The 27,976-nt window shown below is 38.6% G+C and overlaps 1 protein-coding gene and 1 long non-coding RNA gene across 2 annotated transcripts in view; both read left to right on the top strand.

Annotated features, from left to right (window-relative positions):
* Positions 1-26,145, top strand: part of LOC148127328 (uncharacterized) — a 212,673-nt gene extending 186,528 nt beyond the window's left edge. Inside the window, exon 2 of the long non-coding RNA XR_015742227.1 lies at positions 24,654-26,145. This is a non-coding gene — a long non-coding RNA (uncharacterized LOC148127328). The remainder of the gene's footprint in view (positions 1-24,653) is intronic.
* CTXN3 (cortexin 3) lies at positions 1,463-26,145 on the top strand. Its single transcript, XM_087926892.1, has 2 exons — positions 1,463-1,560; positions 23,736-26,145. Exon 2 carries the CDS (start codon positions 23,830-23,832, stop codon positions 24,070-24,072), a length of 243 nt encoding a protein of 80 aa, XP_087783018.1. The 5' UTR covers positions 1,463-1,560; positions 23,736-23,829; the 3' UTR covers positions 24,073-26,145.
* Positions 26,146-27,976: the final 1,831 nt, after the last annotated feature.

Raw genomic sequence — 27,976 nt, 5'->3', positions numbered from 1 at the left:
TTGAAATCAGCATCTGGATCTGACAATATCCAACCAAATTATCTGGCACTTTTGATGTTTAGAGGTACAGGCAAATGCCATGGACCTGAAATGATAAGTCTATTTCTAGATCCAGCCTGTGATCACCTGATCTAATCATAGCCTAGCACCATGTATAGCCATTCATTAGAGGCTTAGCAAGCCACCTATTTATTCTTCTTGCCTTGAATTGCATAAAAGAGAAGATTGTCATATGGGACATATATATACCTGATGATCTTCACTCGGCCTGGACCATTCAGTTTCAGGCAGCACGTTCATAAGCTTCCAAGGAAGCTGAAGTAGAAAGCCAGTCTGAAAACTGGGGAGAGAAAAAAATATATGGAGAAATGGTAAGGTGAGAACTCTGAGCAGCATCTACAACTCAATTCTTTTCAGCATTGTGACATAGGAGACACACAGCTATCTCTGAGAGTTGGCAGTCTTCACTGGAAATCCTCATTGGCTGTTAAAGGGACATCACTTTCTACATGGTTTAATAATTTAGCCTGACAAAAAAAGTCCCATTTTACTTCTCAGATTCATAAATGATCCTCTTCTATTCACCCTAGGGATTCTCTAAGTGCCCATAGACAGTTAGAGCTGTCATACTTCCCTAAACTAGGCCAAAACCAGTTAACTTATGTTGGAATCCCCTTTTCTATGCCATTCAAATATAATAATAATGATTATCATAACAATATAATTGCAACTTCGCTGTCCCTTCATAGTCCAAACAACTGTCTTACATTTTTTTAATGGTTATCTTTCACAACACCCAAATTTACATTTTTTTGTCCTTTACATGGCCGATCAATTCCAATTGACAGCTTGTTTTGCAAAGTACATTTCTGATTCCCTTTCAGCACATTGTGAACTTAACTGCTCTTCTTGAAGCTTTTATGCTTTTCCACAGGTCAGCAGTAGAATTTAACTTGGCTATTGGTTGCTTGTGATCATCAAAACATGTAGCACAAAAATTCAAAAGATTGTTCCAGACTACCATCTGGCAAAGTGAAGTGGGTGAAAACACCCAGCAGTGATTCGTTGTCTTTAAAATAAGATGATGACAACTAGACAGTCAGAAAGAATGAGAGAGATTTTTCTGACTTAGATGTAAGATCTTTTAGTTGACGCCAGATAGAATATGATTTGGCATAGATAGTAGTGAGCAGCTTACCATGCTTGAATATCTTGGATTAGCCTTGAATTAATGATGACAAATATGATGATGTTTTTCATCTTGAGGCTTTCCCCAAAGTATAATATTAGCCTGGCTAGGAAGATGACATGAAAAAGAGTTAAAGTGAGAGAGAATTAAAAGGATGGGGCCCAACCATGCTACCATAGTTGTCAAGAAGGATAAGATGCCAAGTTCCTGCAGTGGGTGGGAGTCCTGATATATAAACTGCCTGAACACGACATCAGATTCTAGTGGAAGAGGTGGCAGACAAGAGAAGATTGGGTTTCTGAATGGCTCTCTGCACCAACTCATATAAAAGGAAGCTTTGGGATCATGAATTTAATAACATTTTGTCTAAGGTAGGTGCTCTCCATATCTCATCTATAATGATATAATGTACTACAATGCAATGTAATACTTTGAATGGGGTTTTTTTTTCTTATTATTTTTTAAAGTATATGGAATTGCAAGCACTAGAGTAAATCTTCTTTTTCATGTTTGTCATTCTTTTGAACATTATTCAATACAGAATTCTGTATAAAGCATACCTTTCATTATAGTCTGTGCAGTCTAATGAATAACATAGCTAAATCAAAGATTTTGATGATGACCAGGGAAACTCAGAGGATGAGAGGGGGGAATGTCCATAAATATCCAGTTTTTCAGAGAACAAAGATATCAGAATTCATGAGGCTCAGCTATTATGAAAAAAAAGAAAATTGGCTCTATAGTACAGTGAGTACTATGATAGATTCAGAATCAATGGAAAGTATCTAAATTGATAGACAGGACTTAATGAAGATAAGTCAGAAGAATACTAAAGAAAAGAAGAGATATGCTAAAAGTAGACAATAAAGAACATTTAAAGTCAACAGAACATAAAAGCAGCCAGAAGAACTAGGCCAAAACTAATAAGTGAGCAAATCTGAATAAACATTGGATAGTGATGATATAAGCTAAGATAAAGATTTATCTTACTAAACAAATTTATATAGCTGCCGAATGCACACAAAATGATTCTGGGTGTCATATAACATTAAAAATCCACAGTTAAATATTTACAATTTAAATCTCCCCCTCCCCTCTCCCTCACCTTGTGGCAATGACAACAGAATCAAACAAACCACTTGATCAATTCTGATGAGGTCCCCAAACCTGATGACAAAAACATGTCTTCAAGATCTTGCAGAAATGCAAATAAGTGAGATATAATCTTATCTTTGGAAGGATGATATTCCAAAGGGAGGGACCCACCACAGAAAAGTTGTTGTTCCTAGATCCCACTAGTTGTTCTTCTTTGAGACTTGCAATATGCCCTGCCTTCCTACTCTGTGGGCTGGGTAGATGTAATCAGAGAATGGTGGGTTGCCCTGTAGGGCTTTAAAGGTGGTAACAAGCACCTTGAATTGTACCCAGAAGCAAATCAGCAACCAGTGTGGCTCTTGCAAAAGAGGTTGCATAGGCAAATTTGTTCTTGCACAAAACCATGTGGGCTGCTGTATTTTGAACCAACTGAAGCTTTTGGATGCTATTCAAGGGCAGCCCATGTAAACCACATCATAATAGTCCAAATGGGACCAGGGTGTGAGTGATTGTAACAAGGGGCTGTTGGTCTAGGGTGTAACTCGTGCAGAAAACAGGTGCGCAAAGGCCTTCCCGACCATGACTGCTGCTTCATCTGCAATCTGGAGTCACAAGTCCAGGAGAGCCCCCAGATTATGCAGTGGATTTGTCTGGAGTAGTGCAGTTCCTGGAGAACTCCCACAACCTCCACAACAATTCTGCAAAAACCAAGAATTCCCAGACCTAAAGCCACTCTGCCTTCTAGGGTTTAGTTTTAACCTGTTGCTCCCCATCAGGCAGCAGGTTCATAAGTTGTTGATTAGTTCACATCAACAACCTCCAGGCATCATGAAAGGGTGGTCGTGACATCACTTAACTCATCACAGGCAAAGATCTACATACAGATATCTCACCCTGTGGTGATGGATGATCTCACTCAATGCTTTCATGTAGATGTTAAAATAGGAGTGGGAAAAATGGAGTAACCACCTACCCAAAGCAGAGGCCGAGGGACAGATCTCTGGCTCCCAATCAACACCAAATGGAAATGGTTTCAAGAATGGAGAATGGAGACAAAGCAGAACAATAATAGGGATGGCTAATCTGTATTAGTGGTTTTTGGGAGGGAGCCATATTTGACTGAATTAGATGCTGGCTAGTGAGGTAGGGCTGCAATGGGTTTGGATGAACTCTCTTCTTCCCAATGGAGGGGGTCATTGGGGACATGCCAGAATGGGGAGCAGGGATTAAGTGTTTCTTGTGGTCTGCTGCTTCCTTTGTTCCTCTTCCCTCAAGCAAAGTGGCAGGCAGTTCTGTAGGTGAGCCAAAGAGAAGGAAGAGACTTCACCGAGACTCACATGAGGGTTGCGAGGGAACAAGAAATGGCACAGGCTTATAATAAATGTTGAAAGAAGAATGAGCCAAAGACTATGGATTGTCCAGTTTCCTTTTAAAATTTATGTACTTCACCAAAAGGAATATCTGCATAGGATGTCGTACTTCACTGCTATACTGTAAGAATTTTGCTTGTTTTGTTTACATTATTTAACTGTGGTTTTATCAAGTAATGCAAATTTTTGCATTACCCAACACATCAAGCCAAGAATTGGGTTTGCACAATGTTTGAGTTTAATATATACTTGGCTAGCTGTGATTCAGAGTCATACAAATGCACCCACAGTCTTGACCTTCTTTATAGGTTCCAGAAAAGGTTTCACAAGCCATTTTTACTGATCTACTAATTCAAACCAGGCCCAAGATTGGAAATTCAGAATGACTTGATTAGTAAGAGCTTAAAGAGGCCAAAGTAAACTGGTGATTAGCTTTCTCTGTGCTTATTTGGCCCACTGACTAGTTGGCCTTTGGCCCTCTTATATGTGCACTGTGTTTGAAAGCAACTTGAGAAAGCTGAGGTGAGGAGCAGGAAGCAACATAAACAAATAGAAGAAAGTGTTATTCTGGGATTACTGTTTAGAAAGAGGAAGTGTATCTGTTTCAGGAAGAGTTGTAAACCATGTGACAATGGTCTATCAATTAGTTCAAATGATAAACCTGATATCAAAGCATAACAAGATTAAAATGATCTTGCAAATAATCTTATATAGGATTTCACTGAGTAGGCATTCTGCAATTGACAAAGAAATAATTGGGTTCACTGCCATTGTCTGGACTAGAGGACGGCCAAGGTCCCTTCCAACTCTGTTATTCCACTTATCTTCTGTCCTACCTTTAGTGATGGCCAGCATCATATATACTTACTGATAGTACTTGTTTAACAATCACTGGTTCAATGAACATTTGGAGCTACAACAACATTTATCACCTCTCCTTGAAGTTCTAGCTCCTCTGAAGTTATGTGATTGTGATCTGGATGCTTGACAACCAGCTTGCAATATGAAAGTACCACAACATATAATTACCATTTGCAACTTTCCCTGTAAGCTCCCCACAAGTTGTCAATGGGAAAGCTGGCAGGGAATCCCACAAGTTGCTCCAGTAAGTTGCTCTCACTCTTCCCTACCTAGCAGCAACCAACCCTAGTCCTACGTGTTGGGGATGTGCCATGCATGCCCCTGTGCTCTCTTCCCCACCTAGCAGCAACCACTTACATACCTGCCAGCCTACTTGCAAGCCAACTAGTCTCATTTAATGAAACATATCCTCAATTAACAATGGCAACAATGAATCCCAGCAATGCCATTGCTAAGCAGTGTGGTCATGTGATGTTGTGTTTAGTGATAGAAATTCAATATTGTTAACCAAGGACTACCTGTATAAACTAATTGCTTTAGTCAGAATAACAGAATATCAGAGTTGAAAGGGATCTTGGAGGTCTTCTAGTCCAACCTCCTGCTCAAGCAGGAGACCATATACCATTTCAGACAGGTGTCTGTCCAGTCTCTTCTTAAAAGCCTCCAGTGATGGAGCACTCATAAATGCTCTGAAGGCAAGCTGTTCCACTGGTTAATTGTTCTCACTGTTCTCCTTGGTTCTAGATTGCTTCTCTCCTTGATTACTTTCCTTCAGTTGTTTTTTGTCTTGCCTTCTGGTGGTTTGGAGAATAGGTTGACCCCACTCTTCTTTGTGGCAGTCCTTCAAATATTAGAACACTGCTATCATGTTATCCCCTAGTCCTTCTTTTCACTAGACTAGACTTACCCAATTCCTGCAGCTGTTCTTCATAAGTTTTATGATATTCCCCCAATCCTCTAATCATCTTTGTTGCTCTTTTCTGCACTCTTTCCGGGATCTCAATATCTTCTACATAATATGGTGACCAAAACTGGATGCAGTATTCCAAGTGTGGTCTTACTAAGGCTTCATAAAGTGGTACTAGTACATTATGCTATCTTGATTCTATCCTTCTGTTAATGCAGCCTAAGATTGCATTGGCTTTTTTAGCTGCTACACTGCTAGCTCATATTTAAAGTGATTGTCCACTAGGATTCCAAGATCCCTTTCATAGTTACTGCTATTGATCCAAGTTTTACTTAATCTGTACCTGTACATTTGTTTTTTCTTGCTGAAGTGTAACACCTTACTTTTCTCTACACTGAATTTCATTTTGTTAGACAGAGCCCAGTGATCCAGGCTGTCCTGATCCATATGGATTTTGAGCCTATCTTCTGGGTGTTGGCTATTCCTACCAGTTTAGAAGTCTTCTCTTCTCTCCAAGTCCAGCCCTTGCCTCTATTCATTTATTTTCCTGTGGCTGTAATTCTGTGCTTGTGTAGGTTTTTTTTTTTTAGGCTTTTGAAAAGATTATTTATGATCATCACTAAGGAGAGAGAATGTTATACCTCTGCTCCCCATGCCTGCTTGGAAATCAGCCGAGTCTGGGGATAAGAATGCATATTTCCTGAGGTTGATTATGCAAATGTATTTTAAAACTCCTATACTACTACTCTTTAAAGAAAGAGAAGATGATTGGCAAGCCTTCCCTGGCACAGAAAGTTGTGAGGACACAGAAGCAGAGGAACTGTCCAATTGGAGAGAGCAGTATCTGGCAGTCTGGACTGAACACCTATCATGTTGCTCCATTTCCAGCCCAGAAATAATTTTCTTAAGCAGTGTAGAGTCCAACTGGCACCCATATGGGGCAGAGGCAGCAAAGGCACAATGTAGGCACACCCTAGAGGCTTCTGCCTTGTTAGTCTCCTCTAGCTTTTCTTTTCAAGCCTGATTCCTGGATTTAATTGTGGGGCAAGTATTGAGATCTTAGAGAGCATCTGCCTACCGGAATAGAGTTTCCTTGGTGTAAAATGGTTCCTTTTCTATTTTGCAGATTCCCCACTCCCCCATTTTCTTCTCTTAACAAAAACCATATTATAGTTTTCCACTATAAATTAGTGAAAGGCATTGCACAAGGACTTGGCATAAAATGTTTTGGGTGGAGGGGTGTCTGCCAAAACTTCCTTTAAAAAAAAAAACCCTAAATTTCTTTCTTTCTGAGTGATCTCTTATAATTACACCCAGATAAAATTGTTTTTACTAAAAATAGAGTTACTGTATATACAGAGAAAAAGGAATGAAAGATGTTACAAGACTAAAAAAGTCAGCAAATGGCATACTTCTGAATTTGCTGTTTAAAGAAATCTTTACGCACAGACAACCGGATATTATTACTTTTTTTTTAAAGGTGGTTGCAATTCCATCCACTGAACTGAACATTGTTTTCCAGATTTCTTTAGAATCCAGGCAAAGTTTCCTTATTTCCCCTGAATCTGAATGTAAAAGCATATAATTTATAACAACCACAAAAATGTGTTTCCCATAGAGGAACCAGTGCCTCAAGGTGAGTGAGGTTGGAACAAATCAACCTTGATTTGATTAGGACTGGAAAGGGTTTAACTGCGTTTGAGGTCTGCTTCAAGATTCAAGATTAGAATTGGGAGGGGGGAGTACAAAATTATCTCTGGTTGGGAGTTACACCTCTTGTGGGCAAGGCTGTGTTGACTTAGGGTTGTGGAAATGAGTTGATTTGCAGAAAGAACAGAAGCTGGCTCTCATAGATATACAGAACAATATCAGAAGTAGACAGTCACAGGGGAAATGGCAAGTACAAAGAAAGTGGCTGATACACTTCTACTTCCATGTTCAGTGATTTAAATGAACCCCAAATGAGCAGAATTTAACAAAGGGATCAGCCCTAAGCTTATATTTAGCATGCTGAGAGCTGAACTGAATTCCTGCTTGCATTGACAGGTTCAGCATGGAAGTATAGCATTCCACTAGGATAAAGAAGAACAAATTAAAGCTAAGAGCAGAAAGAAATGCAAGCAGTGTCAGCTATGCCACCCCAAAAGCTTTCCGCCTGGCAGAGAGTTTAATGATTAATCACTCCAATCCACACACACACACACACACACACACACACACACACACACACACACCTTTTCCTTATGTATGGTAATAAAAGCGATTGAATCTGCAGTGTTGAGAAGGGCTTTGCAGCTACTTGATTCAAATTGCAGTATTAATATGGGATTTGCCTTCAGTTCATTAATCTGGTTTTTTTTGGGGGGGGGGGGAATTTGATTGAATCTTTGTCAAATCAAAACCGACTTTCAGAACTTGGCCCCGGCATATTTTCTATCAAAATAGTGCAGCTGTTGCTTAGGAGGGTTTTGCAATACATTCAAGTGGCGCTTTTCACAAAGCATGTTAGGGTGAGCAAGCTGCTCACCACCAGGTCTCTTAGAAGTCTCAGCCAGCAGCTAAACTTTTCCAATTGTTTGCATTTATGAGCAGGCAAAGAAACCTTGCTTTGATGACATGTCTCTACAGTAATGCTGCCAGTGTATGTTTTATTACTTCAATTGAAGAATGCTTTAGTGTGCATTTTCAAGATACTGTGACCAATTACTCCAGTAAATCTGTAAAAGTATAGAGAGATTATTTTAAAAGAATGAAACATAGTGCAGCTTTTGTCTAAAAAAGTTTTTATTTTCGGAAAAGTATGTTGTGGTAGAATCCATCAATTTATACTTATTTTCTGTGGAGGTGCACAGTATAGTTGCCAAAGGATTCACTTCATTGATAATTCCCTGGAAGGTTTTGGTCCTTTGTGATTAGTACAATAATATATCTTGCCCAAATTGGCCTTGGATGAAAGCCAAATCAGTCAAATGTCTTCATATAATATTTCATCACAAATAATATATCATTGTTTCAGATTCTTGTGATAAAGGTAAGTTTATAATCAAATAATTCTAACTTTAATATGATAAACAATATGCATGCTTTGAAAATCTCCCTTCTAATTTTAATTTTTTAAAGGTTTAGTTGACCTTTAGTTTACAACAATTATGCAAACAAGAATGCCCTTTCTATGTGGGAAATGCTTCTATTGGGAAATCCTTTTGCAGTAGACATGATATCAACTGACCATGATATTAACTGAGGAAGGTCTGGTGCAGAATAGACAGTAATATTTAATCTCATGTGCAAATTGTAGTTATGTAAATAAAGTGTTGTCTCCTTATATTTATTCTTGCTTAACCAAATGTAATTTGGCATATTATCCAACATATGAAGCAAACCAGGATAAACCCATAAGGGATGTATTTATTCAAATCTTATAGGCTTTAAGAATAGTCAACATAATACCAATATACAATGGATAAATCCCTAACAGGGATTCTTCCTATTTTTTGAATACTTAAATGAAAGAGCTGTGTTAAAGCAATTTCTGTCTGTCGAATATTCCTCTATGAGATAAGAAAAATATGGACTTATGAAAACGTTAGAACTACTATCATTTCAGAGTCATTATGATATGCTCCAACTATTCAGTGATTTGCAGGATTGATTAATACAGATCAGCTATGTATAATCAAATGGCTTCAGTTTACTGATGTCTGTATGTCTGTAAATATATGTCCAGTATGTTATTGTTTCCTTTTGTTTCTGTTTTTTTCCTGCTTTTACCATTTTTTTATATTTAGTTTTTTTTTTTAAAAACCACCTAAATATAAAATTCACTTATTCCTACTAATTTCAAGGAATATTTTCAAGCAAGTTGTTGGGGGTTATAATAAGGACTGTAATTGGTAATAAGGCTTATTTTACATAATAACAAGAATGTTTTTACACAATTTGTCATTTGCATTGCATTTATGTGTTCTGTCTTTATGGATTTTCCAATAAAATGTAAAATGTATCAGCATTCTAGTATTGTTTTCTCACAGAAACAAATGCCTTTTATTTTATTTTCAAAGCTTTGAGTAAATGTGAAGCCTTGGAATACTGCTGTATTCCTTAAGGTAGTTTCACACAGAAAAAGAGCATGATGTTTCCTTACAAAACCAAACTGGATCAAAGAAATGGAACTTCACCATTTAAGTACAATGCACCACCACAACAGGAACATTAGAATTCCCTAGAATATGATTTTAGGCCTTATCATCACCATGTGGTACTTTAATAGTGTAATTAAGAATATATTATCAGAGACAAACCACCTTCCTTATGTACTTATTTAAACCTAAAGATTTTCAGGAGTCACTACAAAGTATGCCCGAGCTTGGCAGCCATTAGAAGGCTCCTTTTTCATGCTTATCCCTGAGGTAAAAGGTAAAAGAATCATGCAGATTTTACTTTGCTAGTCATTGCCAACTATACAGGGTTGCCGTTCTACTGTTGAGACTTCATCTGGTTTCTGGCTGTGATTATATGCCCTGTTAGGCTCAAGAAAACGTCTGATTTGCATTGGTTACCAATTTCATTTGCAGCTACTTTTACAATCATATGCCAGGATGATCTAAAACAATTAGTTTAAAAATTCAAAGTTTGTACAAAAGCAATACCGAGTAATTTGTCATAGATTCTTTTGTTTATATTGTCCAATACTTAAGAGTATTTTCAACAGTAGAAAAATACCCAAAATTTAGTAAAGAGGGACTTAAATGAAAGTTTCTCCTGGGTGAATTTTTAATGAGTTTCAAGAGTTTAATTATATCACCTCATCATTGCTTGCTTCAACCCTTGGACTGAAGCAAGCAATGATTTTTTATTTTAAAAAAACCAAAATTAACTTCTATGATTAATGACAAGACATTATCAAAATTTATTGCTAACTGAAAATCTCTTATGGGCTTTTTGAATTAAAAAAAATGAACTTGTGACTTCTGGTTTTGATTATTAGACAGGACAGATTATAGAAATGAATGAATAAATTCTTTATTGGCCAAGTGTGATTAGACACACAAGGAATTTGTCTTGGTGCATATGCTCTCAGTGTACATAAAAAGAAAAGATACATTCATCAAGAATCATAAGGTACAACACTTAATGATAGTCATAGGGTACAAACAATCAAATCATATTAGGAAACAGTAAATATAAATCATAACGATACAAGCAACAAAGTTACAGTCATACAGTCATAAGTGAGAGGAGATGGGTGATAGGAACGATGAGAAGATAGGAAAGAGGAGAAGATAGGAAAGATGAGAAGATAGTAATAGTAATAGTAATGTAGACTTAGTAAATAGTTGGACAGTGTTGAGGGAATTATTTGTTTAGCAGAGTGATGGCATTTGAGAAAAAACTGTTCTTGTGTCTAGTTGTTTTGGTGTGCAGTGCTCTATAGCGTTGTTGTTGGGTTTTTTTGAAAATTTTATTTGGGTTTTCACAGAAAAAAATCATAATACAAATAAAACATCTTTTTTTGAGAATAGCATGGTCCCGGGTTAGGGGACCACTTCTTCATATAGACACAAACTCAATTTCATGCCCATTTTTGTGTTCTATTCCATATCTTATTACTGTTTTACATTTTCTATGTAGTTTTTCCCCTGTTTTAATTTTCTCAACTTTATTTTGACTATCTCATCCCAATTCAAATTATTATATTTATACTTTTGTCTGTCCTGTTTCAATTTCATATTATTTTTTCTCATTAAACAAATTTTCTCCTGTAGTTACTAATTGGAGTATGACATGTTTATATCTTTTAATTTTATCCATTCAACTCTTATTTAAGCTTCAATGTATACGTTTAAGATTATAACATTCAATATAATACATAACTTTCAATCAAATTCTGCTTGGTACATTCTTAAAATACACACTATATTCTTTAAAAAAGATTATATATATATATATATATATATATATATATATATATATATATATATATATATATATATATATATGTAAATAAAACACTCATTCCATTCCAATTCAATTCTATCATTAATATTCATTAAAATCTTAACATCTTTAACATTTCTTTTCAATTAAATATCATACTTCCTTGGAAACACTTATAAACTTTCCATAATTAATTCTTTTTTTTCCCATTTGTCTTAACTTATATTTTATAAATCATTAATAATAATTAAAATGTTCCCATCCTTTCCTAATGTAATTCTCTCATTCACTTTATTTCATTTATTTATTAGCAAACATTCTGCTAGATTATGATAAATATTTTATCCATCATTTTAATCATATTTTCTAAAATTATTTCTATTTGTAATATAACAACACTATCTTATGTACCTTTGCAGAATCCCTTTAACAATTAAGTTTTCACTTTGACATCAATAGGCATTTAAGCTGAAAATAAAATGTCAAAGGGATAATAAAGAATTTTGGATACTTAAAAACCTTTAAAAGCAAGAAAGGAGAGAAAAGGAAAGAATAAAGGAGTGGGATCTGGAAAAATGGAGGAGACTGCCTGAAGCTAAAAGGAACTTACAGTGAAACCTTAACAAGATTCCTAAAAGATACATTCTAACTGAAACTTTGTAACAAAATAATAGAACCCCAGGAAGAGAAAGTGGAAAAAAGAAGCAAGAAAAACAGCTTTTGGATTATTTGGGTTACTTAGTGATTTTTGGATATTTGGCTATTGGATTTAAATGACTAAAATCAATTGGGTGGTTGTTTGAAAGTGTTTAAAATGGCATCACTTTTAGAAGAACTGAAAATGGAACTTAAAAAGAAGATGCACAAGAAGGGAGAGGTTCTTTTGGCTTCGTATTTCAATTTTTAGAAATGGAGATCTGGAACTATGAGAAACAACAATAAACACTTGTAGAACAAGAAGGTTGGGACAAAGAAGAAGCCATCTTTAATGATAAAGTAATTTTATGTGGGAGGGGGGAAGGAAAGGGGGGAAAGAGAATGAAAAGTTTAAGATTTGAAAAAACAACCCCAAAAAAGAATAGTTTGAAAAATAATTACAATATTAGGAAGCAACAGAAGAGAGGATCACAGAGGAGAGAATTAGAAATAGAGACAAGGGGGCAAAAGGGGGACAGAGAAGAAGAGGGGGAAGAAGGAAAGGAAAAGAAGTTATAAAAGACAGAAACAAGATATAGAGAAACAGGGAAAATGTATAAGGATTGAAAGTATAAGCCTATTTAGAGGTGAATAATGGGTGAAAAAGTGAAAAAGTGTTCACAAGGAAGTATGATATTCAATTGAAAAGAAATGTTAAAGATGCTAAGATTCTAACTAATATTAATGATAGAATTGAATTGGAATGGAATGAGTGTTTCATTTACTATTGTGATATACATATACATATATGTGTGTGTATGTGTGTGTGTGTATATTTGTTTTCTTAAGTTTTCGCGGGTACTTACATGTATGGTATTCAGCTTTGTTCGGGTATTTTCCCACGTCATTATAGTTGTGCTTTTAAAGTTGTAGCAACATTTCGGCAGAATCTGATCTGCCATCATCAGGCTTCTGTACTGTGTTCGTCTGTGAGTCAGACTTTTACAGTTGTTTCAGTTTTAAATTTGGTCCTAGCCTACAGCTGTGCCAGAATGGTTTTTTCTTCATCCTGGTTGGTTGGGAGTCTTGGTCTGTGTTTATTGGTCTTGGAGTTTGCTGTGTTCTGCTTTATTGGTGTTTCTAATATCTTCTGTCTGTTTTGTAGCATTTTTTTGTCTTGATTGGCTGGCAACATTGTGTTTCCTGTATTGGAGGCGTTTAGCGCAGCTTGGCTCCAAGTATGGCTCCAGATGGCTATCATTTATTAGGAAGCTAGGTTTCATCTGGGCACCTGGTTGGGATGTGTTTGAGCTGGAGGTATCTGGGGGAGTCTGTTTGTGCCCAGGTGTTTGCCTGGCTTGTGGTGTGGAGATTTTTTTGTTTGAGAGTTCAGGCTTCCAGATAATTGACAGTCTGGTGGAGTCATCTCTTCTAATCATGTTTTCAGGTCTTTTTTCAATCTCTATGGCTTCTCTGATAATTCTGTGGCTGGGGTTTTCTATAGTGGCTAGGGTTTTTGTGCCATTGAAGTTGATGCTATGATCTGTGGCTTTCATGTGTTGGACTAGTGAGGAGTGTGTTCCAGCTGTTTTACTGCATTTTTGTGTTCATCCAGGTGGGTACTTATTCTTCTGTCCAATGTATGTGGCAGAGCATGATGCACAGGGACTTCATATATTGGTTTTCCAGGTCAATTTTATCTTTGGGGTTTCCTAGGATGGCTGCTATTTTTCTGTCTGTTTTGAAGGCAGTCTTGATGTGATGCTGTGTAGTATCTTACTGATTTTGTCTGTAATACCTCTTATGTCGGGCAGGACAGCTGTTCCATAGGTCTGTTCATCTTCTAGATCTCCATTATGTCTCAGTATGTTTTTGTGGATCAAGCCAGTGATTTTGCTTTTGTGGAAGCCATTGGCTGTCAGTACTTTAGTCAGGGTGCATAGTTCAGTCTTTATGTGTGTCTTGTCTGCCAGGCGTTTGGTTCTAGCAATTAGTGTTTTAGCCACGGAGTTTATCTGTGCTGGGTGGTGATGGGATTGGGCATTGAGGTAGCGGTTGGTGTGTGTTTTCTTCTGGTATATGGTGTATCCTAGTGTGCCATCTTATTTTTTGTAGATTAGTACATCTAGGAATGGTAGTTGTTTGTTTCCATTTCCATGGTGAATTTGATTTTGGGGTATGTGCTGTTTAGGTGTGTTAGGAAATTGTTTAGTTTTTCTTTTCCATGGGGCCAAATCACAAATGTGTCATCGATGTATCTTAACCATAGTTTGGGTTTGTGGGTGGCATTGGCTAGGGCTCTGGATTCAAATTCTTCCATGAATTCTTCCAGGTTTGCAATGACAGGTGACAGTGTTGATCCCATAGGGGCTCCTTCAATTTGCTTGTATCTTTGTCCAAAAGGTTGGTGACCCCTGCTTTAAATGCTGCATTTTCTGGATTTATCCTGCAGTAAGGCATCTCAGACCACGCTTTCAGTGAAAGCTCTAATAAATACTCTTTATGGCATCTATAAGTTGGTCTAGTAGCCTGCTTTCTGCCTAAACTCTGGCAAATTTTAACTCTGTGTGGCCATGGCAAGTCATAATTGTGTATGGGTTATAATAGGACAGTCCTTTTTTTTGATGTGACTAAATGCTATTAATTTGCCTAAATGACAGACTGCTGAAAAAGAGGTCACCAGATGGCTCAACCCAAACTTTGAAAGTTTTCCAAGACATGCTGAATCAGAGACCAATACAGTTGACCAAACCGTTCCATTATGTCTAAATTCTGTGTAACATTTTGCCAAACCAAAAGGAAAATGTTGCTATACGGGAAGTAGAGGTGTGGTTCTACTATGACGTATAGCATTTAGAAATCCAAGTAAGCAGAAACATATTTGGTATGCAAGAATGACCTCAAGAGACGGGGGGAAGAATGTAGCAGCAGAAACGTGCATGTGGCAAATATTCAGTAATCACCTTTCTTAGTTTATTGGACAATAATGGTGATGGAAAGAAGTATACTTTCAGACTTGCAAGGGTTCTGTTAATGCAACCTTACAATAAAGTACTGCTAGTTCTTCTGGGTATGCTTCTTGTCTGGACTACCTTGCTAGGCTAACAGTAATACATAAATATTAGTGATCCAGATTTTTTTTATAGTTTCTTTTCTTTCCCACACCTTTTCATTATGTCCATGTCAAATCCATTCATAGTTCCACATAACATATGCGATTTAAATGATTTTGGATATAATTTAGCAAAAGTAATGAAAAGGCATGACTTTTTGTATGGGTTTTTTAATGCTGAAAATGCAGTAGCAACATTGAATCAAGCATTTTGACATTTGAATCTGTTTCCATCTTAGCCTAAAACATTAACAAAACATTATTTAATGTTCACACTCCACAATGCAGTTCATAACTTCCCATTGCAATTATTTTACCATATCAAGTATGAGAGCAAATAATGAACTATAAAAGAGAAACTGTTATCATTTCCAAAATCAACATTTGAGAACTTCTTAGGTATACTTTAATAACTTTATTGACTTCAAAACCATTGATTAGGAACTCGTGCATTATTTCTAGGTAACACATAAGGAAAGGTTACGCATGAAAGCAGCCATGAGACAGCATTGAACATGATGGTGCCCTCCCAGCTTTGTCTTTAAATTAGGAACAAGTCTAATTTCTCTGTTGGTCTCAAAAGCCTATAATTAGACACTTGCCAGAGCCTGCCAAAACAAAGACCATTGGACAAGATATATTCTCCTGGATTTTATGCAGAAAATGTCTATCCAAAGTTCCTTTCTGCCATTTCTTCAGGATCTTTTTGTAGTTAATTATCTCAGGTGTGCTTCTATTGCTGAGTTGTGTTGCAGGAACAAACACGATCAGTTTTAAAGATCTATTTGTGACACATCTAATATTAAATTGCAAATCCAAACTTTTAATTTAAAACAGTGTAGAAGTTACTGTACATTTTTACAATCATTGCAATATTACCAATGTCAATTTATTTCACCTGACATATTATCATGTTATACTTGTGTTTCCTATTGAGTTTCATATGCAATTACAAGTGCTGTACATTGCTTGGCACCAAGAAAATCACCAGGACTCCATACTATGTTTCAACCCAACTGATGTGGATCTTCTAGGACCGTCATGGTGAACCTATGGCACGCGTGCCACAGGTGGCACACAGAGCCATTTCTCTGGGCACGTGAGCCTCAGGCAAACTTATCTCACTTCGCATGTGCATACCTCCCAGCTGATTTTTCAGGCCATTTGAGGCCTTTTTCGGCCTCCTAGAGGCTTGAGGGAAGCCTCTGCAGCCTTTGGAGGCTGAAAAGGAAGGCCCATTTCATCACTTCTTGTATTTCCAGAAATACCGGAAGTGATGAAACAGGCCCATTTTTTGGCCTACAAAGGCTGCAGAGGCTTCCCTCAAACCTCTAGGAGGCCAAAAAAGGCCTCAAAACAGCCCAAAAAAATCAGCTGGGAGGCACAGTGCAGGTAAGAGGGTGGTGGGGGAAGGGGGATCATGCACGCATATGCAGGGAGCATGAGGGCCCCGCGCGCATTGCTTTCTAGGTACTGGCATGCAAGTGTGCCCATGAGTGCAAGCAAGTGCACAATTTTTGGCAGAGGAGCCCAAAAAGGTTAGTCACCACTGTTCTAGGAAAATCTATTCATGGCATAGAAGCAGTGAGTTGGTCACAGAGGAAAATACTTTGGGAAAAATGTTTATGAAAATACTTACCATCAGTCTGAAATGAGAGGAAAGAAAGTGTATCCAGAAATATGGGATAGATTTCTTCCTGCCTCTCCCTTAACTTTCTTATTGTATGTGGTTGCATTTCAAGAGGTTACTATACACTATTGACTGAATTACTGAGTTGCTACTTCCCCAACTGAATAACTGTCTGACTCTTTACTGTTTCCTGATCATGTTGTGCCTCTTCTCAACTCTTGTCTGGCACAGATAGACATAAACAAAAACTGAAATCCAGAATTGTTGAGGATTCTTGAAGATTAACAGAGCAGAAGCCTGAGCTGCACCAGGAAGAACCATCACAATCCTGAAAATTGAAATGTTTATGAAATAAAAATTTTCATGCTGGCAGTTCAGTGTTATGACAACTATAAATATTTAGATGTACTGTATTTGTGTTAATGATGGATTATTTCTACTATTAGATGAGTCACAGGAAACTTAGAGAGCAACATTCCTTCTGATTTTTGTTAGATTGTATATACAAGAGTTTTCTTTTCTCCTCAACTGGATTTCCAATGTCAACCTTGAGACAGTGATATTCAAGTGCATATCATATAATTAAACAGACTTTTAAACACCTTCCTTAATTTTGGTAAAATAATTATACAACTTAGTAATAAACATGACAAACTGCAATAAAGCTTTCAAGCTGCATAACCATGCAAAGCTTCTTGTGAAGGATTTTTTTTTCAATTTCTGAATTTTTGTACACCAATTATATGAGATTTACTCAACAAATGATTCTTCAAGAACTCAAATTTCCATATATCTTCCTATGTTTTCATTATAATTCTCCAAGACTTTTGGCATCTAGGGTCAAGCTAATGAAATTTGGCAGATACTGAAAAAAAATATTTTTCCAAAAATTACTTTTAATGCTCTAAGACAATTGCATGGATTCAATAAAAGATAGCTCTTTTGGTCCCGCCCACCCATGGGACCAAGTCTGATCTGTCTCTTCCCAGTTTGACCAGCAACATTGCAAGCCATTTAGCTTCTGCTGATATTCCCATTCTACCAGCCAGTCCCACTGAAGGTGCCAGGAGGGTCACAGACTGTTGGCGGGAATGCAAGGACAGGAAGAGAACACTGAGATAAAGGGGTAGGGGAACCAGAGGGAAGTTCTCATGTAATGCAAACAAGGTTCCTGGGAGTGTGAACTATTCAGTTTCTTAATTTACTTCTCAATAAAGAGGAAACAATTAACATTTCTTAGCAAGGTTTGTGTGGGCCTATTATGGTTTACGTGTGCACAGGGTTCATTCCCTATGCACATAAGTCTACAGCTCAGAAGTATTATTGTTGAGATTGAAGAAATATTGCTGAGTCCTCCTATTGTTTGGATGGTCATTTCACATCTGCTGAGAAGTTTCTGTATTTTTGCTGTTTCTAATCTTAACCCTATCCATTCAGCTTTCAAAGTGAAGGATTTGTGCAGTTGAGAGCCATTTGTGGTTACTCAGATAACAGACTCATCCCCTTCTATGACAGTTGCCTCCCTCCCTTACTAATTGTAAATCCAATGAATTCTTTGGGATAGGGTTTTCAGATAAATGTTCAAAGTTAAGGCATTGCAATATTCCAGCTTCCCTACTTTGGGATTCAATGACTTGTAGATTTTGTAACAATAAAATATATCACAGAGGAATGCACCATAAAAGTCATTCAGTAATTATTTATCTGACATATTTATATGCCACTGTTACTATTGCTTTTGAATTGAAACTAAACTTGCTGGAACCATAGTTTTATAGTTTGTAATATTATCCAGCTTTGCAAACGTTCATTAATGAATTATGTGTTTTTGGTTGCTGCTCACATGTTCCCTCTTGAAATTTTTGCTTTGTGGATTTATTTGAAGAAATGATTAACAAACAATACATCATTGTGTGTAGTGGGGCAGAGAAGGTTGCTAAACCTTCTCTAACATTTCACACAATTCTTCCTCAAAATTATCAATTGGGAAATTGTTTTCCTTATCGGTACCTTTTTTCACTGGTACCTTCAGGTCAAGATGGGGGTGAAGGGAATTGTAATCTAATAGATCAAGAAGTCATTTAATGGAGGAAGGTTATCTCTGGTTTATTTTGTTACAATAAATGGAAACATTTACAGCAGAAATTTGCCAACTGGTTATACTTAACAATTTCTGTGAAATAATATTAAAAAACATTTAAAAAAGTGATTGAGATGTTGTTAGCATTTGGTGAGTATGAACAATATAACCCCTAAGACTTGTTTTGGTATTAAATTAGGTTTCTTATCACTTCATCTCTTCTTAAGCATTATGGTGCTGGAGGAAATATAACTTTTTCCTCTGATTTGTATTGCAATTTAATCAATACGGCCCCAAGATTAAGCACTACTAATTTTGAGCAGAAGGACTGTCTTATTTGGAGATTAGAGGGCTGTTCCCCTTCATGGATTGTTATAGTGTACATTCCCTGAAGGACTATACATGATGAACAGCTCATAACTGAGATCAGAATGCAATTCATTGGAGAAGGAATTGGCAACCCATTGCAACATTCTTTCAAGAAAACCAAATGAACATTCATAAGTAAAACGTAACTATCAACATGATATTGGAAAATGAGTTTCTGAGATTGAAAGTATCCATTGAAGTAATGGGGAAGAGCCTGGGGCAAATGGGAACAAGTGCTTGATGTGGCTAGATTAAAGCAAAGAGGATGTTTTGCTACTGCATACTGACTGCAGGCAAAAGGAAAGTTGGATGCTGCAAAAATATGTATTTCATTGGTATAAGGAAAGTCAGAATCATAAATCAGGGCACACTAGAAGTTGTCAGAGCAGAAGCATCAAGACTGAGCTTTCACATTCTGGGAATCAGTGAACTAAAATGTACTGGAACATGTCACTTCAGTTCAGAGGAGCGTCAGATCTACTGTTGTCAGGAAAATCAGAGCAGAAATGGAGGAGTCATTATTATTAAATAGCATCGCAATCAGGCACAGATACAATCTGAAAAAGATAGAACAATCTCAATTCAAATCCAAGGCAAACTACTCTATAATTATAGTGATTCAAATCTATGCTCCTAGCACAGGTGCAAAAGAAGCATATGGACAATTCTATGATGATCTGCAATAACTGGATGACAACCTCACTCCCCCCCGCTCCCGAAGATGCCATACTAATTTTGAACACTGGTATGCTAAAGATAGAAACAAAGTAACATCTGGAATAACAGGAAAATTTGGCCCCTATGGGCAAAATAAAGCAGGAAACAGACTCATGGAATATTGCCAAGAAAACCCAATATTTGTGGCAAATACTTGGACAACGTTGGTTGGACAATATCCAAATCAAGTTAGCCATACACTCTTCAAACAAATTGAAAAGCTCCTCAAAGAAAGACAGAACAGGTTCTGCATCTAGCTGCAGCTCAGATCATAAACTCTTTGCAAAACTGATGATTTCAAAGACATCATTTTAAATAAATAGCCACTGATGGACAATCCTGATACCCACTGGGCCACAAAAATATGAAAAGCCACTGAATGATTGAATCCAAAACAAAAAGACTGCTGGCAGAAATAAGGACCCTGAACCAATTTTACTAAAAAAAAGAGAGAGAGAGAAGTTTGGGGTGGTAAACTGAACTCTCAAGGAGATGTCAAATAACCTGCTGTTGTTTCTCCTGTAGTAAAATGTAAGAACAAAGTGAGGAGTGCCCATTGTTTATTTTGGCTTTCTTGAAGTTAATTCTTCCAAGGACATGACAGAGTTCCTTGGCTGGCACTATTACAGAAAAAACAAACATTGCAAAAGAAGCTGGTCATAAGTTGGTTGAGAAGAACAATTTGTCTACAAACTTTTCAGCACAGTGAACTGTCTTTGCCAATCTCCTTGCATAGGTGTGGGGAAGTCATAATGCCAATATGTTATGTAATGTCACACAAAAAGTTAATTTATTACTCAAGTGTACTTGGAATTGTCCTGATTGTTCTCATCTAAGTTCTCATCTATTTATCTTTTGCTGTGTTGTGGGGATTTTGCCTTTGTTTTACTGGAATATATACAATGGAGAAAAGATTTCTGATATGTCTAGAAATATATTTTTACTTTTAAAAAAAATTAAATTAATTAACAAATACTTTTAATATCTTCTTTATCTAAAAAAAGGCTCTGGGCACCACAAACATGTTCTTAGACAGTACAAATGTTTGGTTGTAATTCAGTGTGTAGTCAGGAAACGTGATTATCTCCATTGAAAAAAAGAGATAGATGATAGATAGACAGATGATAGATAGATAGATAGATAGATAGATAATAGATAGATAGATAGATAGATAGACAGATGATAGATAGATGAGGAGAGAGAAGAGGGAGAGAGGAAGAGAAAAGTGATAGAACAGTGTAACCACTTTCCTCCTCTTTATTTAGTTGTTGGATTATGTTCAGTTTAAATTATTATTTCTTCTTCCAAAGCATTATTTGTTAGTTCACCTGAATTCTCTTGAGCACTTTTTAATAAGTGTCCAGTAATATTGATACCGTGTTTCTCATAAAATAAGGCCGGGTCTTTTTTTTTTTTTTTTTGAGCCCCGAAAAAACGGCTAGGACGTCTTTTCTGGGGTGACTTAATTTCTTCCCCCACACACACCTCCACCTAGAGTGCCCCATGTGCACTCACCTCTCCATGAGGCTGCCACTGGAAGTTCCCCCAAGGTAGAGTCACCAGCCGCTTCTATCGGCCGGTAGAAGTGGCCTCGGAGCAAGCACCCACGCGTACTCACCTCACCACAAAGCTGTTTCTATCAGCTGATGGAAGTTCCGCAAAGGCAGAGTCACCAGCCACTTTGGGGTGAGGTGTGGCTGCCTACAGGGCCCTCCTGAGAGGAGCACCCCACGCACACTCTCCTCGAGGCCGTTTCTATCGGCCGATGGAAGGTCCCAAAAGGCAGAGTCACCAGCTGCTTCCATCGGCTGTAGAAACGGCTTCGTGGCAAGGGGAGTGCACATGGGAGAGTGGCTGCAAACTTTTCTTAGCAGAAGGGAAGCAAGCTGAATTTCTCTCTCTCTCTCTCTCTCTCTCTCTCTCACACACACACACACACACACACACCACCCCTGCTAGCCCTCATCCCTGCACCGGGTCAGCCAAGCCCTTCTGGTGAGGGAAGGTCTCAGTATCTGTGGGGTTCCCACTGCCCCCCCCCCAGGCCAGACCTTTTCCGGGCACCCTGCCAAAGTCCCAGGGCAGCCGACCTCCATTTACCTGATGTTGCCACTGGTTTGGGGAGAGGGGAGGGGCCGCCAGGGAGGGAAGAGGAGGCAGCAGAGCTCAGCTACCCTTAGAAGGGAGATTGGGCAGGCTCCAGAAAGGAGACGCAGGAGCGGTCCTCATAGGAATGTGGCAGGGAAGCGGGGTCAGTGTGAAAGGGTTGCCGCCACGGCACAGGAGGGCAGCAGGGAGCTGGAGTGAAGAAGGGCAGGAGAGAAGCTAAACCGTCCTTTCTATTGCTCTGGTGAGGGCTGAATATTTACAGAGGCTGGTTGGAAAGGCCTAATTTTAGTATGAACCTTGAGTCGTGGGGGGGGGGAGCTGAACGGCGAAGGCACTCTGCACATGATCCAAGGCAATCCTGCCACAGATCATGGGTGGCATTGCTAACAGTTGGGGGGAGTCTGATAACTTCAGCGATGCCTTCTTTTCTCTCTCTCTCTCTCTCTCTCTCTCTCTGAGTGCCTGAAAGAGCGCCCATCATTAACCAATTAACCAACGCCAACCTCAGAATCCCTTATTTCTGCATAATTCAGGACAAGAGAGGAGCCGTAAAACCAGGGACTTGGCAACGAGGTGCAGGTTCTTTTTTTTTTTTAATTGAGTTCAATCACGAGACATTTCTTGATTTCATCAGACATCAGAGGCATTCAGAAGAACTTTTGAAAAACTTGTGGGTCTAACTTTGAGAAGCAATGAGTTTGGTCCTCTCAAATGGCGGAGGTTAGGGATGGTCTTTGGAACCTCCCGTCTCTTTTAGCTGAGGGAGACCTGAGCGATTTTAGGCTAAAAGCTGCCCTGGAGAAATTGATCAGAGAATGGGCAAGAAAGCAAAACAAGAATACATTTGGGCTAAGGCGTTTTCTCCCATTCCCTTTGTCACAGTTTCACAATTTTCATCCAGACACAGATACACATGTGCTTTCTCTCCTGCCCTGCTGGTAGATTCAAAGACAACTAGTGCAAGCTCCCCTCACGAGGCCGTTTCTATCGGCCGATGGAAGCTCCCCAAAGGCAGAGTCGGCAGCCTCTTCTACTGGCCGATAGAAGCAGCTGGTCACTCTGCCTTTGGGGAGCTTCTATCAGTCGATGTTCTATCGGTAGTAGATCAGGGTATTCTAGCCTAGGCTACCTGCATGGCGCTCCTAAAGGCAAGTTTTCTCCCCCCCTTCCCTTCCCATTTCTCTTCACCTTGTGTAGTTCTAACGAACGATGTGAGAAATGGTGGGGAAACGCATGGTTTAAATAGGCCTAAATTTTGGGGGCGGGGCTTAATTTCACCTCATGCCTAGAAATCATGCTGGGCCTTCCTATTGGTGGAGGCCGTATTGTTGGAGAAACACGGTATTAATAACCAGATAAATACACTGGTTGAATTCTGTTTTACTAAAAGAAGCTGAGGCACAGCTCTTTATACTCTTTATGCTCAACATAGATGGGTTATTTTAGAGAAAGACCAAAAAGTCAAAATGGCATCTACAAGGATGTGATTGAAGTCTCACAAATAAGTAATACTTTAATGGTATAAAAACTTACTGACTAGGGTGAGTTCCCCACCAAACAGGAACTTGATAAGAGCTGGAAACACTCACCAGTCATGAAATATGGATGGACTACTGTGGGAGGAAAGCTGAGTGCTTGGAATCCCAAACTAGAAGCCCTTCACACTGTAGTATTTTGAAACAATCCCAATTGTAACATCTTTTTCTCATCATTTTGTTTGCAGAGGACAATGGACTTCAAGGTGACTCCAGTTCTGGCCTTTGTGCATCAAGAATGAAAGAAAACTTGCAGAACTCCTGTTTTAAGATTTCTGAAGAATGGATGGAGAGCCTTTTACTTCCAATTTCTTTTCCTCTGGAAACTTCCCTTCTGAAATTGGCATTACCTTGGAACAAAAAACTACCTTTGCCTTTGTGCTTTTATTGCTTATTTTCCTTGGTGTTCTCATTGTCCGATGTTTTCGAATCCTCTTAGACCCTTACAGGACTACGCCAACTGCCATCTGGACAGATGGGCTGGAGGGGCTAGAAAAAGGACAATTTGATTATGTTTTAGCTTAGAGCCAGAAATGTACGCTACTTAGAAACATTTATTTTCGCATACAGGCAAAATAAGCTAAAACTGGATGAATAGATGGGAAACATGGTGAGCATTTGATGAAAAAAAAAAAAAAAAGCCTGAGTTTATCATGGCTAGATATTGCCCAGTTGGAAAAGGATGACGGACGTAATTCCGGTTTTGTTTTTGAGTCAAACTATTTGATTTATAAGAACTTCAATTCATATCAGTGCCATGTAAGACTTCAATCCTGTTCACAAAATAAGCAACTTATCTGTTGACATGATTTACTTTGAAATGAATGCTGATCAGTGGTGGGATTCAAAAATGTTTCCTACCATTTCTGTGGGCATGGCTTGGTGGGCATGGCATGGCTTGCTAGGCGTGGCTTGATGAGCGTGGCAGGAGAAGGATGCTGTAAAATCTCTATTCCCTCCCCACTCCTGGGGGAAGATTACTGCAAAGTCCCATTTCTTACCCACCCCACTAACCTGCTTTCCAGCTCTGTTCTCCTGTGCAAGGCAACAAAAGAAGACCCAGCCAATCAGCTGGGATTCAGAAGGCAGAGAAAAGATGGGGGCAGGGGCAGTCAGAGGTGGTATTTGCCAGTTCTCCAAACTACTCAAAATTTCCACTACCGGTTCTCCAGAACTGGTCAGAACCTGCTGAATACCACCTCTGATTCTGATCTGATCTGCAATCTATCTTTTGGCAGATTTCAGAATCTAGTCAACCTTGGCTGATCATACAAATGAAGGAGGGTTAGCTTCCAGAACCCCATGAAAGTCAAAGCTCCATTGCTAGACTGGATAATTGGGGGAAAAAATATCCCAGAAGAAACCAAGATTAACTATAGGTAGTCCTCAAGTTACGGCCACAACTGAGCCCAAAATTTATGTTGTTAAGTGAAAGGTTTGTTAAATGAGTTTTCACAATTTTTCTTGCCACAGTTGTTAGGTGAATCATTGCATTTGTTATGTTAGTAACATGGTTGTTTAGTGAATCTGACTTTCCCATTGACTTTGCTTGTCAGACTGTTGAAAAAGATGAGGATGTGACTCGGTGTCAGTTTTCCGGTGACACCGGGGACACTGCAACTGTCATAAATATGAACCCAGTTGCCAAGCATCTGAATTTTGATCACGTGATCAATGGGAATGCTGCAATGGTAGGAAGTGTGAAAAACGGTCATAAATCACTTTTTTCAGTGCCGTTGTAACTTTGAATGGTCACTAAATTAACTGCTGTAAGTCAAGGACTACCTGTACTTTTGCAATGGTGCCAAGAGAACTTAGAGACCCAGCAGAAGTCAGCTTGAGGGGCTCAGGGTCTACGAAGGCTTCGCTCCAACCTTCTCACCTTCAGAACTGCTTCCTGACTTCTTCAGGAAGGATAAAACATCAGCAGCAGAAAAGAGCAATAGAAGTACTATGAGGCTCCAAGGGATAGCAGAAAGCCCTAGCAGGAAGTAGGCCTGGGCTGAGCATGCGCCTGTTTCTGGCAAGCTTTGATGCCAGCCTTGGCAACCCTTTCAGCTTGATGGGACAACAATGCATCACCTGTTTTGCAACAAAAGGCTCACTTTGAAAGCTGCAGGTAAACAGATGCAAATATGGCATAAGCTTACAGTAAGCTGAAATTTATCTACCCACACTTGGAAACTGCAGATAATCAGATGCAAATACGACATAATCAACACACACTTGACAGAAAGCCAAGTTTTATTTTATTTTGGTTACCAAAAGGAATTGGGTCTCAGCTCCTTTTTATATAAACTTTTTGTACAGCTGCTCTTAAATAAATGCTCACATTGCCTGCATCTGTTCCAACTCCTTGCGCTGTACTAACAGAAGACGTTACTTGCACTGACATAGTAATGTGTGTAAATAATTATTGTTTTATGACCTATTTACATTAATGGTCATGTCAAGCCATCATGGAAAGTTAAATATTTTCTCTCCTTTCCCTGTTCTTTTCTTGTTATATAAAGATTTTTGAGTGTAAAAGAAACCAACAATGGAACCTGCTTTGATTTCTACTACAAACATGTTAGTCATTAAAAATCTGGACTCCTACTTTGTGGAGGCATTCAGAAATTTTGGGAGGTGGGAGGGAGATGGGGTCTGATTCTAAAGCAAGGAAATGATAACATTCAGAGTTCCAGCTATTGGGGTTTAGGGTACAAAATGGAAAATAATTCACATCTAGTGTTTCCCAGCCTGAACATGTACAGTACTCAATACTATTTTGGGAGCCTCAAAACTAGCAGCAGACAGTTGCAAATGAAACTGTCGTTCTTTGAGGAAAACCTGATAGAATTCAGCACTGATATTTGTATTGGCCTCTCCATCATACTTTCAATCTTTCAGAACAAGAATAATACTCATTTCATATGCTATAACAACCTTGGTTTGTTTTCAGAAAAGGGTGCATAGGTGTTGATTAGGAGCTGCCCAGAGTTCTATACAAGGGGAGTGGCTGTATAAATGATTTCAATAATTATATAAATAAATAAATATGTAACCATTCAGAGCTTCTTCGAAAAGGGCCTGACATAATAGCCCCAGGTGAACTCTATGATGGGGATAGGCAAGTGTGCCTGGAAATTCACTGAGCCTATGAGAGTTACTCTTGATGGCAGTGGTGGGATTCAATTTTTTTTACTCTCGGTTCTGTGGGCATGGCTTCATGGACATGGCTTCCTGGGCATGGCAGGGGAAGGATACTGTAAAACCTTCATTCCCTCCTCACTCCTGGGGAAAGGTTACTGCAAAATCCCATTCCCTCCCCACCCCACTGACCTGCTTTCCAGCTCCATTCTCCTGTGCAGGGCAACAAAAGAAGACCCAGCCAATCAGCTGGAACTTGGGAGGCAGGGAATAGATGGGGGTGGGGCCAGTCAGAGGTGGTATTTGCTGGTTCTCCAAACTACTCAAAATTTCTGCTACTGGTTCTCCAGAACTGGTCAGAACCTGCTGAATACCACCTCTGCTTGATGGTGTTCTTGACTCACCAGAATGTGTAATGGTACATAGAAAAAAAGAGGAGCTGGAATCTATAAAGCAAGTGCCAGTCTCCTTGTCTGCAAGAATACCCTGTATGTTTTTTATTTCTCTTAGAAGATATAAATGGTGGGTATCTACAGACCAATGCTTTCTTTGGACATACTGTATGCCACATTTGTTCAAAAAAGAAAGACATTCTGTGAGCTTAAAGGGAACACCCTTGCTACTTCAGTTTCTGGTAAACAAGTGCTCTACACGTGGCTATCTCCAAATAAGACTGCATGCCACACCCATTCTGGCAACCATGAGGGTGTCCGGTACAACCTTCAAAAGTCTAGATATATTCCTTGACTCAAAAAATGCTGCCTATGTCTGCCCTTCCATACCAACTGCATAGACAATGTACACAATATAATTTTGATAGATGGCACTTTTGGCTGGATGAGACATATCAGCTGAGGACACTGCCAATCTTTTTGGAGTCACATGTCCCCTGGGAATTTTTTGTAGTCAGAAATGTTTAATGATTCAGATGAGTTATAAGTTCCACAGTGCAGTGATGCCAGCCTTGTCATCTCATGTCCTGGATTATTTATCCTTCCGAGAGATAAATAATAGGAGTCCCAGCCTTCCATCTGAATCTATTTGTTATTAGAAAATTTTAACAGCTCATTATGTTGGCTTTATATCCTTCTTCTAACTACTTTGATCCACCATCAAGAATAAACACTGTAGAGAATACCAAGCAGCCGAACTTAATAAAAAATTAAGTAAGGGTAGAAATAACTGGAGTAAAGCTTGCTGTCTTCATCCCTGTTCTTTGCAGCACAGATAGAATTATTAAAAGCTGACAATGTCAACAGCAGATTAGAGTTATTTACAACTGGACATAACACAACCG

This window comes from Pseudonaja textilis, chromosome 2, assembly GCF_049901715.1.
Source record: "Pseudonaja textilis isolate UNSWEBS1 chromosome 2, rPseTex1.2, whole genome shotgun sequence".
Classification (NCBI taxonomy): domain Eukaryota; kingdom Metazoa; phylum Chordata; class Lepidosauria; order Squamata; family Elapidae; genus Pseudonaja; species Pseudonaja textilis.
Note: the sequence above shows the minus strand (reverse complement) of the source record. Positions and strands in the feature narration are given on the sequence as shown.